General features: G+C 42.0%; 1 protein-coding gene across 6 annotated transcripts in view; it reads right to left on the minus strand.

The window, feature by feature from the left end:
* MTHFD1L (methylenetetrahydrofolate dehydrogenase (NADP+ dependent) 1 like) overlaps positions 1 to 21,466 on the minus strand; it is a 188,879-nt gene that overhangs the window by 92,615 nt on the left and 74,798 nt on the right. For 5 of the 6 annotated variants that reach the window (XR_013233610.1, XM_077349937.1, XM_077349954.1 and 2 more), the window contains 2 exons: positions 17,689 to 17,757; positions 16,515 to 16,626 (listed from right to left, as the gene is read on the minus strand). Coding sequence is in view for 5 of the 6 variants with exons in the window: in XM_077349937.1 (XP_077206052.1) it covers positions 16,515 to 16,626; positions 17,689 to 17,757 (181 nt within the window). In the remaining variant the exon portion in view is untranslated. Of the gene's footprint in view, positions 1 to 16,514; positions 16,627 to 17,688; positions 17,758 to 18,013; positions 18,170 to 21,466 lie in introns of those variants that run through there. The other variant, XM_077349980.1, reaches the window with a different exon arrangement.

The following is a 21,466-nucleotide window of genomic DNA, read 5'->3' on the forward strand; positions in this document are numbered from 1 at the left end:
TCAGTTTTCCAAAGGTACTTTTATTTTCTAAAAAATAAAATTTAGGTGGAATACATTTCACATATCATGTCTATGTTGCTGCTTCTTAAAGCAAATCGGATTTACCCAACATTTTTCTATATCTGTAAAGATGTATTTTGTAACTGTAAGTGTGCAAAATGGATAGCTGATCTTCTGTGATCCCTAGGCACTCTTCCTTTATGCCATATGGTGTGGCAGCACATGCCCTACTGTGCTAAACCAGAAATTTCCATACTGCTGACACAAAACACTGTGATTTCATACAACACAGAAAATTTCTGTCTTCTCAATCATAAAATGCCTAACATTCATAGTTACTTTTAGTGGGTGTTCTAACAAAACCGAACTATCACACAATGTTCTAAAGGTCTTTATATAGAGAGGAAGTAGATAAAGATTTCTCCAGAGACAGTATTTCCTTGTACAAACAGAGCCACTTCAGTACTGGGGAATCCTTCAGATGCTTGTATATTTTCACTGCTGCATTACCTTCAAAAGAGAGTTAATGTTGATGTTAAAGATACTCATACATATGTTCAATTCTATGGAGCACAGCACCAATTTCAAAGAACCTTAACCCCTGGGTTAATCATCAAAAACTGATAACGAAAGCATAGAAAGATCTGCAGTTTGGGGGTATACTATGCAGATTATATTTTCTGTTCTTAAATATCTGGCTGTTAAATAATCAATTATATAGAAATGGCAGAAGATGATTCCAAAATTTATATGGGCAAAGAACCCTACTAGAATCTCTTAAGAAACCATTTTATAAGCCAGAAGAAAAGGGAGGGTTGAGCCTCCCAAATGTTGAACCTCTCAAATGTTGATTTATTATTATTGATTGATTTAAATGTTGATTTATTTAAAGGATTAGAAATGTGTAATTGGTTTATAACATGGAACTATAACCTAATGCTGGAATCATTTATTAGGTTATTTTGTTGTAACTCAAAAGAAGAGTTGGGTTTTTTACATCACTTTCACTACCTGAAAAAGTCTCAAACAGCTTACAATTGTCTTCCCTTCCTCTCCCCACAACAGATACCCTTTGAGGTAGGTGGTGCCAAGAGAGCTCTGACAGAACTGCTGTGATAACAGTTCTAACAGGACAGTGACTAGCTCAAGGTCATTGAGCTGGCTGCATATTGAGGAGTAGGGAATCAAATCTGATTCTTCAGGTTAGAGGCTGCTGCTCTTGACAACTATTCCAAGCTGGCTCTTAAGGTTGTTTCAGAGACACAGTTATTATATGGAAAAATATAAACATATTTAGCCCTGGTTTTATCACTTTTTGACACCTGTTTCTTAAATTGAAAAGTTACTGGTCATTATGATTCTGGGAGATGTATCACTATGAAAGGAATTTGACTACATTAGAGACTCTCTTTAAATACGGGAAATGTCTAGCATGGAGAGAAGAGAAATAATGGATGTGAAGAGGTCATTAATTTTATTTTTAAAATTTCCTTATAGTTTCATTTACAGACCACCTCTTTCAGTCTAGCTCTCCAATATTGACACAACTTTGTCCCATTATTTCTGTATTGCTAAGAGGTAGAACAGAAGTGAGAAACAAGAATAATAATTTAAAAGAGTGCTGAATACCCATTCTATGCTATTAAACTTATCAACAAACCAAATCCAAATGGGTCAGATATCATTCAGAGTTTTTGCAGGGTTTCATGAGCAAGATTAATCCAGAGTTTGCAATTTTGGTTTGCAAGGAAAGCACAAACCATGGCTTTCCAGTTTGGAGATAAGGAAAACTTTGGCTTGCTATTCAAATGATATATGATCTCACCATACACAAGAGAAGGGAGGAGGAGGAGGAAGAGGAGGAGGAGATTTTGCAGTGACAGACTTAGGCCTAGAATTTGTGAGCTAATATGAAAGGGAATAATATTCATAATATTAGGGTTGTCAGTTATGGTTTTGGAAATGCCTAGAGATTTTGGGAATGGAGCTTGGAGATGGTGAGGTTTGGGGGGAATGTCAGCAGAATATCTTACCCTAGAGTCCAGCCGTTTTCTCCAGGGGAACTATTTCTGTCATCTGGAGATCACCTGTAATTCTGGGAGCTCTCCAGGGCCCGCGTGGAGGCTGACATACATCATTCTGCAAAAGGAGGTGGACTTTGCGCCACTGCATAGAACTTTCATTAAGACTTTGATTCTGCTATTCCTCTTTGTAGAGATCGGTCTCTTTATATAAAATATAAGGCACAGCAGGGGAGAGTAGTTTGATGGTACCTATTTTTGTAGCTGTTAGAAATTATAGGTGGTATCCTCTGAGAGGCTTACATTCCAAAATCACAGGATTCAATCAGCCTGATGCTAGGGTATTCTCCTTTGAAGTGGGATAATACCGAAAAATGAGGAGCCAGAATACTGCTCATCAAAAGCACATGGCCAACAATGTATGTACAGAATTCAGTGTTCTACTCACAGAGATCACAGTAGCTGCCAAATCACAGATGGCAGCACTGAATCAAAATGATCAATGTCTCTATCATTTGGTGCAATCATCCAGGACCCAACAAGTTTCAAGTCATTAATCACAGCAGAGCATGGCTGCATCCCAATTCAAATCACACTCAACACATTTGGCTTCTTCCCTAGAAGTACCAAAAAGGACACTTTCCTTATATTCTGCTTAACATTCTTTACAGCCAAATAAAAGTACATTCAAGCACATGACTAGACAAAGGCATCCTGTACACCATCCATGCACAGCATGTAGAGCTTACTCACATTTTTCTTTGTTCCTGCTGTCCCTCCAACCCCGCCCCCCAAAGTGTTACTCCCAAGACCGTAGACCCAGGTAGAAAAACAACTGCACAAATCAGAGGGCTGAAGTGAGGTGGGACAAGAGGGTGCAACTGGTCTAGAGCCAGCTTAATGCCATCGTTAAGAGTAGTGACCTCTAATCGGGAGAACCAGATTTGATTCCCCAGACCTCCACATGAAGCTGGGGGGTAATCTTGGCCCAGTGTATTAAATATTAAGTATGACTCAGCTGAAAAGTCTTTCATCCTGAAAGACAAACTAATGCTATATATGTTCATGTGTCACTGCATCCCATGGACTCTTGTTTGGAGTGAAGACTTATATTAGGTGAGGGTCATTAAATCTTTTGCTGCCCATTATGCTCAGCCCCAAAACATAGCCTCAACCACAGGGCTTGTGTCTGAAAATACCATCTTCTTGTTTGTCAAACATCTTCACATTTTCTTACTTAGTTATAATAATATACTTTCAGTCCCGGCTTGACTAAGCTGAATTGCTTTTGGATTTCCCAGTGTCCAGGTTGGTTTATATATAACCCAAGTTGCTGGAATGAAGAGCAGCTATTACTATTGTTTCCCTTCATGCATAAATAATTGGAATGAGAGAACACTACCCTTCTGTGATTTGATAGGAGAGAGTTATGAGAACCAGGCCTTTGACAGTGTTGCTGGGTTTGATTTATGAATTCTTAAGGAGAGAGAGAAAGAGATACTGGCCTTTGCCTGTGGGAGACAAAGAATTTCCTAAGTTAGCTATATTTTAGTTTTGGGGGGAAATGTGCTGAAATGGCTAACATTATGCCTTTAAATTATAATGAATGATGGCACTGGAATGATGTTTGTTAGTAGATGTTTAATGAACAGAACAAGTATTCCACTTATCTGGAGACTGCAAACATTAATGTTTTATTAAAACAACAGAAAAAACAAAGGTGCCTCAATGAAAACATCTTCAAAAAGAGAATGAAGCCAAAAGTCCTTTATTGACAGGAACACAAGACCTCAACTCTAAACCACAAGGCATTCACAAAGAATTGGCAAGGCATTACGTAATCAAAGAGAGATTTATTCCTTAAAATATTGAGATCACAGTTTTAGCTTGTGGTTCAAGCAGAGGCAGTCTGAGTGATTCTGGGACCCTGGGCATAAGGCCAGGATGGGGCCCCAGAATTATTGTCCCCCTTCCAGGCCACCATAGCCCAAAGCAATACGCAACTTCTGCTGCTACTCTGAGCTAGGTGAGCATCCTGCCATTGCCTGTGCACTGCAAACACACAAGTGGGCAGATGCAAGAAGGAGGCCCTGCTGCCATAAGCAGGGACCAACTGCTGCTGTCTACCATTGCTGGTGGGGAGGCATGAGTAGTAGTCACCGCTGCTGGCAGCAAACAGGTAGGTGTGTACAAGGAACAGGGACTGCCATAAGCAGGTAGCTGTACCACCACAGGAAGCTGCTCCTTTCCCCTCTTCCCCCCTACTTAGGGCACAGTGGGGCACAGACAAGGCTTTCTTGTCTCCCAGTCTGCTCAGAACTCTATGCACAGTGATTTAGGGAGGGGGCTGAGGCAATCAGGCTTTACAGTGGTTGGAGAGTAGACACTAGTTGGTTGCTGCTCTGAAACTGCCACTGACTACTTAGGCTGCACAGGCCAGCAGCAGTGGTGCTGCAGCAGTAGGGCAGTTAGGGGCACTCCAGTGCAGCCCCCCCCTCCCAGCACAGAACTGGGACACCTGCTGTGGCTGCCTTGTGGCTAAGACTGCTCTTGAGTTTAACATTCCAAAACTTAAATACACAACAAAGCAACATTTACAGCTTGGTGTAATAGTTAAGAGCATGGACTTCTAATCTGGCATGCCAGGTTTGATATCCCTGCTACTGAAAAAAGTAGCGAAAGCCCGACAACTATCAACCTGTCTTGCACTTAAGAGTTTCTGGAGAAAATGGTGGAAAATATCAGCATTCCTTGAAGAAGCTTCAGTCCTAGACCCATCTCAGTCATGTTTCCGGCCTGGCTATGGGGTAGAGACAGTGCAAGTCGCCCTGACAGATGACCTCTATCGCCAGCTGGACCGAGGCAGCACTGCTGATGCTACTAGATCTAAAACAGTTCTGCAGGGCCTGCAAAAGGAAGCTCTTCCACCAGTCATTTGGTTGAAATCAACCAGAATCAGCAATACCTGCTGGACCCCTGAACCCATGTACTGAACCATAGACCTGTTTGATTGTTGTCCTGTTCAAACTGCTATTTTCTGTTGTTGTTATTGTTACCATTGTTGTATTCTATTATATTTGACACAGAAAAAAAGTTCAATGTATTGTTTCTTACATTCCATGTGAACCTTACTGAGCCTCAGGGGATGGCGATATACAAATGTAATTAATAAAAATTAATACAAACAAATAAGGCGATTGTAAACTGCTTTGAGACTCCTGGTAGAAAAAAATGGCACGTAAGAACCAACTCTTCTTCTTCTTCTTCTTTATTTGTATCCCACCTTTCTCCCAATGGGGACCAAAGAGGCTTATTCTGTGGGCCATTCCGCACCAGGATCAATGTGGCAAATTGGTTTCGGAAAGAAAAAATGCAATTTTAAATAGTGGAATTGGTCGTTATGCATACCTGCCTTTGTAGTGGAATCCAGTTGCGTTTCAATCGTTCCCCACAAGTTTCCGGTCTCGGTAAAAATCGCTAGGAAGGAAGCGATATTGGCCGAGCTTTGTCCCGCCCCTGGCCATCAATCAAACGAGCAGACAATGGGCGGTTGTTACCAAGCTCCGAAAAAACCCCTTTGCCTTTAAGAACAGGTTTAAAAAAAAACAAACACACGTTGCAACGAATCTGCGTTGATTCGTTGCAACGAAGAGACCCATCTAGCTGGCAGGTGGTGTATGAGCTGGCGATTCATCGTTGCCACGCTCCCCCGAGTGAAAAAAAATCCCCCCCCGCGCACGGGCGCGATTTTCTGCCGAAAATAAAGGGAACTAGCAAACGGGGCTTGTGTTGTGCTTGGTGACTAAGAGGTGAGCTTTAAAGCAGCTCTGTGTAGGGACTGCAGCCGGAGAAGCCTCGCTGGGTGAATCAAGCCTCGCCGGTTCGTTGCTTTCTGCTCGCTCCGAGAAAAAAAAATGGCGATCGCTTCGCCGGAAGATCAGAGGAGAGAGCCGGGGGGGGGGGACTTTGCTGAAACCGCAACAATGGTAACGCGCAGAACTTTTTCGCTAGTGTTGCAGATTGGTTGCAAGAGTGTAGCGCTTTTCGGAGGGTGAATCCACTTTAAGAGCTACAACAAAGCGCTTTTTGCTGATCGGTTTCAGGAGTGTGGCAGATTGTGTGCGACGTCGTGCTTAACTGCAAATTAGTAGCGATTACAATTTGCCACACTCCTGCTACTTTGAACTCGTGTGGAATGGCCCTGTATTTCTCCCCTGTTTGATCCTCACAATATGTGAGATAGGTTATACCTGGAGAACATGTCTGGCCAAAGGTCACCCAGCAACCTTCTATGACAGAATGGGGATTCAAACCTGGGTCTCCCAGATCCTAGTTCAACACTCTACCACTATTCTGGCCGTCCATCCCCAATCCTCACCAATTCAAGTTTAAGCCCATTAAAAGCTCTCAGAAATGAAATGGCTTTACAGCATCTCCTAAAAATTTTGAAAAGTGGAACGTGACACCACTTCCATTTTCTTTCTTCTGGTGCATAAATCCTAAATAATATATTCTTTATGGCATACTCTTTAACTGCAACACAACAGGTTTTATAATATTTGGCTTACAAAACTTGTAGCAGTAGACTGAAGCCTGAGAAATCTACACTTAAGTTTATGCAGTGCAATTCTTACAACTGAACTAAGTATGACAGATTTAACAGCCTAACTGGGAGGTCAATGCTCATAACAAGACTTGAGGGCGAATCCACATTCCCTCAGGGGATGTGTTTTGGCTGAGCACGTATAGCATTCTATGCTAGGAGTGTTCCCGAATTTTAGCTAACTTGTAGTCTTTGGTCTGGATGTCTCCAAAGATCAGGCGTATATCACCCTCCAGGATATATCCAGGATATAAAGAACCATGCATAAATTCTCAGAACTAGATTGGTGTCCTGCTTCCACAGTCATAACAGGAAGCAGCTCTTTCACCTGTATTTAGTTGCCCATGCTCTAAGGCTGGTTGAGGAGGGATTGATCCAGGAGCCCTCAACAGCTGAAGTTTTGAGGGCAAGCCCCTCCCTACAGGTCTTCTACAAACTCTTAGACTCCCCCCTTGAACCTTGCTGCCCTGTGTTCATAGGTTTTAAAATGTATTTAAAAATTTTACAAGACAACTTCTAATACATTTTTTAAAGGAAAAGTGACACTGAGTATCCAATGGCTTGTTCACACAGGAGGATTTTTACGTAATAGTATGGTGATAGTGAAAAGGGGTAGTATTGAAGCAGAGGTATGCCCCACTGGATGTACATTCATTGTAAAATGTATTTATGCCCTACATAAACACAAGTGAGGTAGGCAGAGCTTTCCTCAACCCCCATGATTAGGACTCCTTTTCAGAATTCCCATCTGCAGAGACAAGCACCTGCACAATTGTAGGGCCCATGCCTTCTTTAAGTGTGTGTAGCCTTGGACAGAACTTGTGACTGTGAGCCCACTTCCCCACACCTTTTATACTATTAAAATGTTCTGTGAAAAGGGCTAGTGAAGTGCTAGCTTGACCATCTATTAATTCAACCAGAGTCTTGGAAGTCAGAATTAACCAGCGGTGAGTTAGAGAGATTCAGGGCACAATCCTAAGCAGGCCTAGGTAGAGATAAGTCCTATGTTATGTAACAGGGCTTGCTTCCAATAAAGCATTCTTTGGATTTCAGCCAGTCTATTTGATTTACATTCAGTTGCTTTTCACTGGCTTATATAGGAGGCTTAAAAAACCATCTACCCCAGCTTTTTAAGGTATAGTGGAAAAGCTAAGTGAACAGAAGAAATAGGTCATTAGGCTTCCTATGACAATGCTTTAAGAAGAGAGTTTTTGGATTTGTTCACAGATAATGTGCTTTGGAGGAAGTAATCCACAGTCCTGAATGCAAAACAATATTGGCCATCCTAGAAGCAAGGAGGTAATTAAAAGCCCAAAGGGAAATATTGGGTTACTACAGAAAGCTGCAGTGCTGATTTTTTAAAAACAGCACTAACAGTGCAATCCTAAACAGAGATATACCCTTCTAATTCAAACTAAAAATAATGGGCTTAGAAAGGTGTAACTGCGTTTAGAGTCACACCATCATTTATCAAGCTGGAAAAGCTAAATGTATCAATCTTAATTGATTTAACAGCACTGGCATTTTAGCCCTCTACCTTTCAAGGCTTTGGCTCTGCATTAAGTGGTATCAAATTTCATTTGTTTAATGTAAATTCGAATGGCCCAGGAGATTTTCAAAAAGTATTTTTTCCATACTATGTAATGTTAACTATGTTCTTTATAACAAAAAACATTGCACTACATAAATAGAGAGGAAACCATCCCTGTTCCTATACTGTCCTCAACATTTCAACACTCTCTATAACCCATTCCTAAATGTTATCTTCCCAGATGTGTAAATGAAGGCATGATAGCCCAATGCAGTAAATAATATCAGCTTCAGGAGAGACCCCTATTTTCCACAAAAAAGTGGGGTAGAGGTTGGGAAACAGGTGCACAAAGTCTTTCCCCACATACTGTTTCCCCTTGAACTGATACCAGGTTTCTTCCAGCTTCATCTTGTATTTGCAGTGGCAACATGCAGTTGTACTGCAATGGGGGGAGGGGGGACACTTTGGCAAGTGTCTAGCTGTTGCTATAAAAATGTCAGGTTGGAAAAGGGGGCTAAACAACCCTCCCCCACTGCTTCTGCATAAATCTATTCCGCTTGCAGAATCTGCTGGTTTTTGGAGGTTTTTTTTAAACATACTTAATTGCCAAGGTGAAATATTCCACATGGTTTTATTGAACACATGCACAACTTTTGGCAAGAAATAAGTTCCAGTATATCGGGTAAATGTAAAGGCAGCAAGGCAAGCAAAAATGGTCTCTTAACAGTGCTCTGCAAATATCAACTACCTCTTGGCATTCGGACTTCTTCAGGCCACAGGCCAAACTAGAGATCACATAGCAGAGTCCTCAAACGTTTACTTTAAATGAAATAACACATGGGATGCCACTGAGTGGGCAGAGTGAGGGCAAGAAGCCTAGCTGTTTCCTCCTCTAGTTCAAAATTACCAGTTCCAAGATGCTATTCCACCTACAAGGATAGCTATACATTTACCTGCACTTCTGCTGCTACAGATGGAGTGAGTAGTGGATCCAGTTCCTAACAGCACTAAGCCTGTCCAGCAGGGTGAGCAGCAGACTACTGGAATTAGAGGGAGCTGAGTCTCTAGAGTGAGAGGCAGGACACAAGAGGTAGCCAGGAATAGATGGCAGCAATGGTGCTACTATGATGCTACTATGATTAGCATGGTGATTCTGTTTGCTTCTATGAGAGCTTATTTATTTATAACTAGAAATTAAGCCCGCTGTAGAAGAAATACAGTGGGCGCTAGTGCATGGGGAGGCAGATTGTAGGAAAGGAAGGAAGAAGAGGAAAGGAGGTATGGGAGGGAGAAAGAAGAGCAAGGGGTGGTAAAAGGGATGGGTAGAAGGGAGAACATGAGCCTCTTGTGGCGCAGAATGGTAAGGCAGCCGTCTGAAAGCTTTGCCCATAAGGCTGGGAGTTCAATCCCAGCAGCCGGCTCAAGGTTGACTCAGCCTTCCATCCTTCCAAGGTTGGTAACATGAGTACCCAGCTTGCTGGGGGGTAAACGGTAATGACTGGGGAAGGCACTGGCAAACCACCCCGTATTGAGTCTGCCATGAAAACGCTGGAGGGCATCACCCCAAGGGTCAGACATGACTCGGTGCTTGCACAGGGGATACCTTTACCTTTACCTAGAAGGGAGAAAGAAAGGAAGTAAAGGAGAAAGACAGGAAGCAAGTGAGGAGAGACAGAGAGACAGGAAGGAGATGGAGAAATAGAGGAAGTCAGGAAGTAAGAAGGAAGAAAGGAAGGCAGGCAGAGAGATAGGTGAAAGGGGAGGGGACAGGGGGGCATGAAGGGTGTGGGGGGAATCACGAGGGGGGGGCGAATTGAGAGGGGGAGTTGGCGAGGGAAGAAGAGGGTAGAGAGGAGTGTGTGCATGGGTATGTGGGGTGGGGGAAGGGGTGGGAGATCGTGGTGGGTGGGTTGCTGTGTGTGTGTGTGTGCGCGTGTCTGTGGGGGCGGGGAAGCGGCAGCGGTGCAATGGAGGGCGGCCATGGGGGTTGTGTGTGTGTGTATGTGTGTGTCTGGGTGTGGGGAAGCGGTGATGGTGCGATGGCCATCAGAAAGGGACCCCGGGCGGGAAAGGAGCAGGGATACCACGTCTGCAATGTGGCATCCCTGCTCCTTTCACGAGGGTGAGGGGAAACCAGCTGGAGTACTCACCATCGGGGAAGGCTGCTTCTCCTTGTGTGCAGTGAGTCCCTGGCTGGGCAAGGCGAGGCTGGGCAAGTCTTTGCGGCTGCTGATTGGGCCCTCCGAGTTTTTATCCCGGAAAGAGCCCGCCCTTTCTCCTCCCCCTTAGGGCTTACTCTTTTATTTATTTTGCTCCACAGGAGCGGTTAAAGATTATACTAACTTAACTTCACATTTATCCCACTTTTTGTCCCAATGGAGACACACTAGCTTACGTCATTCTCCTCTCTTATATTTTATCTTCACAACAATCCTCTGTGGTAGTTTAGGATAAGATTGTGTGATTGTCCCAAACTGTGTGATTCTACTGAGAGCCACTATACCAAACTGGCTGTCATAAACCACAACAGGACATGACAGGGGAAAGGGGTTGCACTGAGTGGGGAAAAAAGGTAAAAGCTAGAGATCAAAGAACTGTATCCTCTCCCATGTCATTCCTCTGATAAAACAAACTCTTTTTTGTTTGTTTTTTTAAAGAAAGTGGAAACTGTTACATCCTCCTGCCATATAATGACTAAGTTGGTCCCAATTCATAAGACTATTTTTGAAGTACAAATACACCTAAAATTAAATGTATTCAAAGGGGTAAGTAAATTTTGTCCCTCTGCTTTCATTGGAAAATACACCAAGACATAGTAAAATCCCAACTAATCAAGTACAAAGAATTCTATTTTTAAGAATCCAATAACAAATCCTATCTTTGAATTGGCAACTCGGCATACATATACTTGTTTTGCATGGATCACAAGATTTTACTCTCTTCAATGTTTACAGATTCTACTTCACAGCTTTTAGATGCATATTTGGATGCATCTCAGGTGTCTACAGAAATAGCCTAAAGATTTAGTTCTTTGGATCTGAACGCATTATTTCATATGATGATGTTTTCATACAAGAAAAACTTATTTGGTAGCTTTATAGTTAGAACAATATAAAGGTGAATGCATTGGCCTGTTGATTACCAAAACCATTACCTTGGAAGCCGATGAATGTACTAAGAGTGTAATCTAGTAATAATTGTGCATTTTCAATCTGGGATGTGTGTGTGTGTGTGTGTGTGTGCAGGAAGAGACCAAGATGTGATTTTTGCCTTTTTATTTTGTGTATCATCAATGCATCCATCAATAATCTCAGCATCATTTCAAGTAATGATCTGGCTCCTTTCATTGTTTAGCTAGAGAAGAGACAATGTTGGATAGAATGAAGGAAGCCCACGGGGCCAGTCTTCATTTCAAGTATGATCTCATTTCAAATGATACTCCTTTATATTGGAAAAAAAGATCATTTCCCACAAGGCATAATTACTTGCAGAGGACTTGCTCTTACATTATTGGAGGAGGGAATGAAAAAGAAAACAGGGGGAAAGAAAAATGTATGTGTGAGAGACTGACTGCTCGAGAATCTAGTATATTTTGGAGTTTGTAGCATTTGGTTCTTAGCACATTTGCTGACTTTTGGAAGCAGAGAGAAAGTATTTTATAGACTTACAGGGCTCCCTGCACTTTACAATACTGATTCTCAGGAAAATATATTTTGAAGGCAAGATAAAAGAAAAATACAGTAACAGCCATGTACTAAAGCAGGAGAAAGCCACCTTGTGTTACGATACATTATACTTGACCTCTGATCCTTTGTACAGTCCATGGTGTGTCTTACTTTTAACACTGTGTCTGCATTACATACAGTTCAAGTGTATTCAAGACCAAAGCTTGAGAATATGAAATGCATATAGCTGCCACTAGTAAGAGCAATCCTGAGCCTAACTTCCCTTTTCCGCATAACATTTCACAAGCTTTCACCTAATTTAACAATGTCCAGTTCCCCTTCATATCACTAGGGGTTGGTGGATGGCAAGGAAATGCAATTATGTCAGCACTTGGATAACACTTCTAAACATTACGGAGGGAAAGGATAGCAACATGGCTGTCATTTTTGACGTCTTTGTTCCAGCTGAATATTGACCCAAGCCTATTCAGAAGAACTTTGTTTGCCTCATAGTTGTGAGTTTCTCCATTGTGCAGGGGGCTGGACTAGATGACCCTGGTGGTCCCTTCCAACTCTATGATTCTATGATTCCATCCCAACCAGAGACATCACTTCCTCCACACACACACACCTCAAGAGGATTTAAAACACAGCCTGCAATACACTTGAGAAGGAGAACTAATGCAGTCAGTAGAAATGACATTTGTAAGTCCCACTGTACACCTAGATCTTGCTATAAACTATTTTGGATAGTAGCCATTATTAATTTAACATTTGACCCAAATGAAAGGAAAGACAGACTTCTGTTACAAAAGGCACTGCATTTTCTTAGCTATGAAAACAAATGGGAGTACAAAAGCTAGACAGGGAATATTCTGACACAAGGTAGTCAGAAGTTTAAAAGGATAACTCTCTGGAACAGTTGGTAGATGGTAACTTTTCAGTAAAGCCAAGGAAAAGAAAAACACAATCCTATAAAGAATCTTGAGCCATGCACTTTTTAAAGGCAGCACATCTGTGGGGTTTTGTGCCAAAAGAGGTTTAAGGCAAAAGCATTGAGGATTTATTTCCTTTTTTGGAGAAAGAGCCACTACCAGCAAAATACCACAAAGTTCTTTATTATATAAAAATGTACTGGAGATTATTCTTTTCCTATTTAAACACACATGCTGCACTATTTTTGTAAATCCATTGTAAATCTTTTGTTATACAGTTATAAATGTGGTTGTACATATAAGGCATCCATGGAAATACAACTGTATAAATGCTCACAGATAGTTAAGCAACCAGCATGGATTGTTTTATTGTGATAAATGTATTCAGGATAGTATAAAGAAAGTCTGTTATTTAGGCAGTTAATTCATGTTTACTTAATCTTAAACTAACTATGGGCAAAAAGAATGCCAAAGTTTGTGTAATTATACTAAGTTCAAGAAAGAGAATTAAACAAAACCCATTCTCCTAAAGCTATTTAAATCTGTAACACACTCACTTCTTCTCCTAATGTGGTAAATAACTTTTTAAATCAGGAAGGGGCAAAACGCTTACAAAATTACCTCAACTAAACTCTCTATTCTATGCATCACGGCCTGGTTGTTGTTGTATTTTGTTTGCGTGTGTGTGTGTTGAATGACAGCGACATTACTTCATCACCTTATTTTACCGCATGAACTGCATTTGAAGATGGAACTCACTCTCCTCTCCCCATTCCGTGGACACACCAAGCAGACTGGTGTTATGAAGCAGAAGATTAAATAAATTAATATGAAGAATTGGTTTTTATACTCCATTTTTCATGCTTGAAGGAGTCTCAAAGCAGTTTACAATCATCTTGCCTTTCCTCTCCCCACGACACCCTGTTAGGTGGGTGGGATTGAGAGAGCTTCTGACAGGACTGATCCGTCAGATCAGAACTATCAGGACTGTGATGAGCCCAAGGTCACCCAGCTGGCTGTATGTGGAAGAACGGGGAATAATACCCGGCTCGCCAGATTAGAAGCTGCCACTCTTAACCTCTACACCCTGCTAGCTCTCTTATTTATTATTTTAGATAAATGATAAATTGTATTTTAAACTGAATGAATTTACATTTTAAACTCTTATATTACTAGCTTCAAAGCTGGTTCCTAAGAACGGGCCTTGAAAGGGTCCCCTGCCCTGGTCCCCGGGCAGGCAGCTTAAGGTGGCTTTGGGCCACAGCCCGCAGCCGGATCAAGTGGGGCGGGCGGGGGCTGGCCAGCTCGTTTGCAGGCCCGGGACAGAGCTCCTTAGCAGGCAGTCAGCAGGCCGGGAGACCCTCATTAGCAGGCCAAGAGGCCCTCATTATCAGGCCCAGCCTATCAGGCCAAGAGGCCCTGGTTAGCAGGCAGGGAAGCCCTCGTTAGTAGGCCAAGAGGCCTCATTAGCAGGCTGGGAGGCCCTCATTAGCAAGCCCTGCTTAGCAGTTCAAGGGGCCCTCATTAGCAGGCCCTCCACCATGACCCTTTGCCCAGGGCCCTCTCCCCTCATCTGCTGCTGGCTCCAGGCACTGAGGCAAAGAGTCTAGAGTCCAGGGACGGAGGGCAGGAGCTGCAGGCGCAGGGCCAATCAGGGTGCAGCCATCTTTGCTGGCTGCACCCTGATTGGCCCTATTCCAACTTGGACAGCTGGGTACATTCCAACCCCCAGGCTGCTTCACAAATATAGAGAGGAACCATGGATAAGGATAGTGTTTTGTCATAATGGATATGGCTATACTGTATTTGAAATTGTGCGAGCTGCCCTGAGCCTTAAATATAAAAATAAATAATAAAATTGTAAAACTCTCTGCTGACACAAAAACACCCAAGGTATCACATTTGAGAAAATTCTAAGCTGACTTCTACTATAATGACCCATAGATGCCCAGAAATATATCTGTGACAGTGGGCAAAGCCCGCTTATTTCTTCCCCCACTCATCCTTTACCAGGTGATATTTTATACCAGTCTAAGAGTTATAAGCTCCAGTTCTTGGCAAATGAACAGAACTGCCATCAGTAAGAGGTCTTGAACTAGGAACCTCCTAGGAGCTGGACTGGTATCTTTTTCCTCAAGCCACCCCCATCTTTCCTGGAAACTTCAGACCTCCTGGGTCCCAAGCATTATTAACTGCCCTTGGCATTAGTCAGCCTTCCTCCTGACAACTGATCATAGCTTGGGGGGAGAGGGGGAGGCCAATTTCTGCTGGTTTTATTAATAACTAAGCATCTGGTAATCTTTAAGGACTATTTTTGGGGAAAGGCAGGCTGGAATTTATTTATATCTTTCCCCTCTGCTTTCAACTGTATCAACTACCTACAGATTAAATAGCCACAGTAATAAAATTGTTCTCGATACAAGTTTCTGGGTCAGTTGAGTTCACGGGATAAAAGAGTCTTACTTCCCAAGTAGACCTAATGAAGAACTATTTGTTTAGTTGGCACTGGAAACTTTAAATAGTCTTTTAATTTTGTTTAAATGTTTGATTTTTTAAATGTTTGATGGTAGAAATTTTAACTTTTGCATGAGATCTAATGAAGATGTAAGGACTAATGATTGATTAGAGCGCAAGCTAAACAATTTCCTGCCCCAACAGGTGTTCCTACTGTCTTCATCAGCTCTTGGAATCACAAATGTTCAGACTTACAGAACACATATAGAATCATAGAGTTGTAAAGGGGCCATATAGGCCATCTAGTGCAACCCCCTGCTCAACGCAGGATCAGCCCAAAGCATCCTAAAGCATCCAAGAAAAGTGTGCATCCAACCTTTGTTTGAAGACTGCCAGTGAGGGGGAGCTCAGCAATAGGCAGCCTATTCCACTGCTGAACTACTCTGACTGTGAAATTTTTTTTCCTGATATCTAGCCTATATCGTTGTACTTGAAGTTTAAACCCATTACTGCGTGTCCTCTCCTCTGCAGCCAACGGAAACAGCATCCTGCCCTCCTCCAAATGACAACCTTTCAAATACTTAAAGAGGGCTATCATGTCCCCTCTCAACCTCCTTTTCTCCAGGCTGAACATTCCCAAGTCCATCAACCTATCTTCATAGGATTGTGCTGTGGCACTCTTTGAGGCTGTTGCTCTGCTGGTCTAAGAGCAAAGGGAAAAGGGATTTTGTTGGATTCCTCCTTACTGCAACTTCCTCATGTCACACAGATTCCCTGATTCTCCTTAGAGATTTTTGGGGAGTACTCAGGTGGGAAAGGATGGCTGTAAAGAGCTGCTTGTCTAAACTCCTTCTGCTTATGCATAGCAGTGTCAGACCCTCAGCAAACAAATCTGACAGAAAATATCTTTTGATGCAGAAAGTTTCATATTAAAGTAATGGAACTGAGTAATGGACTATGGGAGGTAGGAGGGACTTGTCCATTTTGGTACCTTGGGGTTAGGGGGTTTTATGGGGTTTTATGGAATTTATATGTGACCGACCTTGAATGTTAGAAGGAAGACGGGCTATACATTTTAATAATAATAATAATAATGATGATGATGATGATGATGATAAGTTTTAGTCCAGTGACACCTTTACAACCAGCAACCTTTGTTCTTCTGCTTCAGACAAACACAGCTACTCACCTGAATCATACCTAAATAATGCTAGATAAAACATTACACGTACACACCCTTCAGTATAAATGTTATCTCACACTTCTTTCCATGAACATGCCAAGAAGAAATATGTTTGTACTTACCTACAAATCCATCTTTGCCCACTAATTTAAGAGCAATTTTGTCTGCCAAAACGGAGGAATTACCATGAGCAATATTTGCAAAGGGTCCAGCATGCACAAAAACTGGAGTACCCTGGATAACACATGAAAAAGCCAAACAGTCATCAGACCCAAAGTAGGGAATCATCTTCCATATTAGACTTTTAGACCAGTTAAGCACAGGCAGACTGCAATGCAGGGCAACCAAAAGTGTTTTGCATGAGATCCCCAAGAGATTTTGGATCGCCAACAGTAGCACAAAACTCTGCTGCCTGTTCATATCAAGACAGTTTCAGAATAGGACAGGATAAGGAGATCCGCTTGCTGTTCAATAAGGTGGAAGTTCAAGGACAATCCACTGTTGAAGCTGTCATGCATTTGAAGGCTGCTCTAGCAGATGAAAGTGACCTTGGTATATTGGATGGTAGCACCATGCTGAAGGTGTGTCACATTTTGAATGCTTCTCCACAGTAGCACATTTTAGACCTTCTCCACCCCACCCCATTCTGCTGCATGTGTAGACCAGGCTTTGAAGTAGCACCAAGATCTTTTTATAACCATTTGGCAAGTGAGCCTGATAAAGTGACAAATGATGTTCCCTTTGTGCTGTTGTTCTAAAACAGCAGTATCTTATCTTAAACATATATAATTATTATTTCACTACCATTTAAAAATGAGTTTATATTTATTTGCCGTTTAACAAGGATAAGCAAGAAGCTGTTATTAATTTCTGTTCCATGGCTGTTAAAAGCATCCAAGCCATACGGATCTTCCAATAAAATCCTCCCATGTACTGAGGAGAACATTTAGATTAAGTTCATAGACAGTAATCCTATGATATGTATCCAGTCCTAAATCTCAATGAGAAGAAAGGGGATTAAAAGCATGTAGATAATGCTGCTGCAGCTCTTAATTATGTTTCTAGCACAGCTACTATATGAAAGCCTCAGTGTTCTTAGATTCTAGGTAAACATCCCCTTCAAACAACAAGTTCTCTAAAATGATTAAGCAAATCCAGCATGAAAAGAGCAGCCCATTCAGCTTCAGCAAAACCCTGTTTTAAATAGTGTACCCTGGCAATTTAGGTACAGCCTTGGAAAGGAATATGAAAGATTAAAATTAGTAGATTATTATTTAAAAAACTGAATGGACTTACCTCCAATGTCTGCATCAATGTTGGTTTAATTGCATCCTTCATCAAAACTGACAGTGCACCAGTTACTCCCTAAAAAGACAAACATTACCTAAGTTAGTTGTAGCTTTAATTTTCAGGATACTATTAGAAACAGAAAATTTTCAAGTAACCGAGTTTTAAGTATATCTAAAACAAACATATGATTCTCTCTTCACAGGGTGATGCTATTACTGTTTCAAAATACAAGTGAGACAGCTTGACTCAATGCAAACTTTGTATGACAATAAAGTTTCTGAATTATTTTAGTACAAAACAACACAGATGAAAGAATATTGAATCAATATACTCAGTAAGAACCGAAAGGTCAGAGACAGGGGTTCAAGCATTTTAGCTTGACTTGCTAATTGGACATTATTTGTGACTGCCCCTGATTCTTCCCCCTCCTTCAAGGTTTCTGTGAGAGTCTATTTCCTTTTGCATAAGAAGGTCACATTCTCTTTTCTCTCACATCCAAACAGGCTTTGAACTGGCATGAGAAAGGGAAAGCAGCAAGAAAAGTGCTTATGTCTTTCCTGAAAGCCCACAGAGAAACAAGAGGGGGGAGAGCTGTTTTTTCTTAACTCCTCTGTGCATGGCAGAGGATTCTGGTGAGGAGCAGGGCCTCGCATTATTTCTTTGCAGCTGGAAACAATAGCACATGTTGCACACCACATATTTTAGCAAAGCCAGGACAAAGGTACAGACAGATCCACCCCCACCCCATTGTTTCAAGTTTTCTGTAATTTACTGAGATCCTGAGAGAGGAGGAATTACCACTAGCAGCATGAAACCATCAAGAATAATTAGCTGGAGAGGTATCTTCCCTCAGCTGGAATCTTTGTGCCCTCTGCTGGTGCTACACTGAAGACTGGATTGGCAACTTGCAGAGAGCTCAATGCATGGCCGGTCTTGTTTTGCAAACATAGAACTAGCTGGTCCCTCAAGCACTTTCCTGTCACCCATTGAAGGAGGTACGTTTGGGAATCCAATCTTCGGCCTGCCTCCCATATTCATAATTCAAACACTACATACATGTAGCCAGTATGTGGATGATGTTAAACTACATAGGACGGTGAAATACAACGCTAATTTTTAAAAAAAAGAAAATCTAGAAGCATCTCTCCAAACTGGATGAAAAGTTAGATTCAAATGGGTAGCCATGTTGGTCTGAAGTAGTACAACTCTTCCTTAGTCTGACAAAGAGTGCTTGCACTCGAAAGCTCACGCCTTGAATAAAAGTTTGTTGGTCTTAAAGGTGCCACTGGACTCTGATTTTGTTGGATGAAAAGCTGATGAAATAGCAAGTGAGATTAAAGGCAAGTGTAAAGCAAAACACTTCTGAGGAAAACATTGCATTTTATGTGCTAACAGGGTCTGAAGTAGATTCAAATGAGTAGCCGTGTTGGTCTGAAGTAGCACAATAAAATCAGAGTCCAGTAGCACCTTTAAGACCAACAAAGATTTAATCAAGGCGTGAGGTCTTAAAGGTGCTACTGGACTCTGATTTTAGGGTCTGAAGTGACTATGAAAGAACTCTTGAGGCTCTGTAGACAGTTTGCTAAAAACATCTATTCAACTTGCAGCAGGCATAAAAAGGTAAAATCGCGGTTGGCAATGATTGTAAACCTCTTTGAGACTCCTTAGTGCAGAGGAAAGAGTAGCATAAAACCAACCTGCTTTGCCTCTTCTACTGCCTTTTCCTACAGTGCTGTTTCTCTTATGACACAGAGATTTGTGGACATATAGTGGGTTGCAAGGTTAAAGATTGGGTGCAGTTTGTCATTTAATTTTGATAATGGCTTTAGTTCCAGCTTATGGCTCAAAAGTCCAGATGGGATCTCTAGTTTGATACCTGCTTTGTTCAGTATACAATAAAAGATCTACTATCAAACAACAGGATATGGGCTATAATTTCATTCCATGTGGAATAAAGTTGGGTCTTTTGATAATTCTAGGATCCTAAAAGCAACTTAGCCACAAAGCAACTTAGTCTAGAGTTTCAAGGCAATAAACATCCTTACATATATTATTGGTAAAATGAGTATCTTTAAACAGCCCGTGGCGCAACGGGCGCCACGGACTAAATAATTCGTTAAGCCCCCTAGAGGTGGGCTTTGTCCGTGATGAGGAAGGGTCCGGGTTGGACCCTTCCTCACGACAGACAATCGGAGGGACCAATAGGCAGGCACGAAGCGCCTGCCAATTGGTTCCTCCGATTCCCAGCCTGAGCAACTGCGAGCCGCGCGCAGCGCGGCTCGCAGTTGCTCCCGGACTGACGCGGCGAGAGGCGCGAAACGCCTCTCGCAGCGTCAGACCGCCGCCCGAGGGAACCCCCAGCAGTCGCGCGAAGCGCGGCTGCTGGGGCTTCCCTCCCTGCCGGTCTGACGCGGCGAGAGGCGCAAAGCGCCTCTCGCAGCATCAGACCGCCGCCCGAGGGAACCCCCAGCAGTCGCGCGAAGCGCGGCTGCTGGGGGTTCCCTCCCTGCTGGACTCACGCGCCTTCTCCCCTTTCAAAACCCCTTTTTATAAAGGGGCTTTGAAACTAGTTTTACCATAATGGCAAAGGAACATTAATATTTTTAACATACTTCCACAATAAGCTGAGAAGTTTCTTAGATAAACAAATAGTTACATATTTATATTTCCTATTGCTCCTGAAATAGAAATCTTGGGCATGACAATTTAATTTGCAAAGGAGATATGGCACTTGCCCATCAAATATTTTAATATAATTTTGCAGTCAAACAGCAATCTCATCTTCAGAAATCTTCTCAATGAACACCATATTTTGGCAGCAAATTCTGTAGGCTGGGTTTTTAAATCCATTACACTCTGGAGGGAACCTCTCAGTTTATGAAATATTCAAGTCATCTTTTCTTCTCTGCCCTCCTTCCACTTCCAACTCTTAAAGCATCTGGTTTTCATTTCCCAATGTGTATTTTGGATTTTATTACACTACACTGTAATATGTGGCATAGCACCCTGAAATTAAGAGCAATTGCATATTTTCAGGGTTTATTCAACTTCACTGACATCTGAAATAATTGAAAAAGAGAAGGAATTAGTGGTTTAGCCTGAACATTAAATAATGAATTGAAGACTACTTAAATTTCTACATCGGTTTAACATATAGAAATTTGGGGGGAAGGGGGAAGGTGTGGTTTTTGAACATAAACTTAAGAATTTATGGAAACATACACTAAAGAGTGACAGATGGTTCAAATGGGTGGCAGTATATCAGCAAAATAAAATGTGAGTCCAACAAAAGTTATTCTAGCATACTTTTGCAAGTCAGATTTCACTTCAAGAATGAAGGGGGGTTTGTATCATGAAAATTTACGTGGGAATAATATTTGCAGGTGCCACTGGACGCTTGTTTTATTTCTACGGCTGCAAAATTAATGAACTCCCAGCCATTCAGGAAACTCTTCCAGAACCGTAAAGAAACCTCAAGAGTTTCATGAAACCCTGGTTGAGAAAGCCTGATATAGGCCCATGTTCTTCTTTCATAACATATTCTGGGCCCAACAGAATAATAGCTACCTGATCCTTAGGACACTGCAGTGGCACTAAAATGGAGACCAGAACAATAACATTTTAATGTAGTAGGAACTCTTCTCAAATTAAGTAGGAATTATGGGGTGAATTCAGGAGTGATCACCTCCATAAGTGCAATGTGAGTAAATGAGATTGCCGAAATGATTCCGACAAAATCGTGTCTTGGCTGGGGACAGAGGCTCCCCTGGCCTCAGCTGAAAGT

This window comes from Paroedura picta, chromosome 1, assembly GCF_049243985.1.
Source record: "Paroedura picta isolate Pp20150507F chromosome 1, Ppicta_v3.0, whole genome shotgun sequence".
Taxonomy (NCBI): Eukaryota; Metazoa; Chordata; class Lepidosauria; order Squamata; family Gekkonidae; genus Paroedura; species Paroedura picta.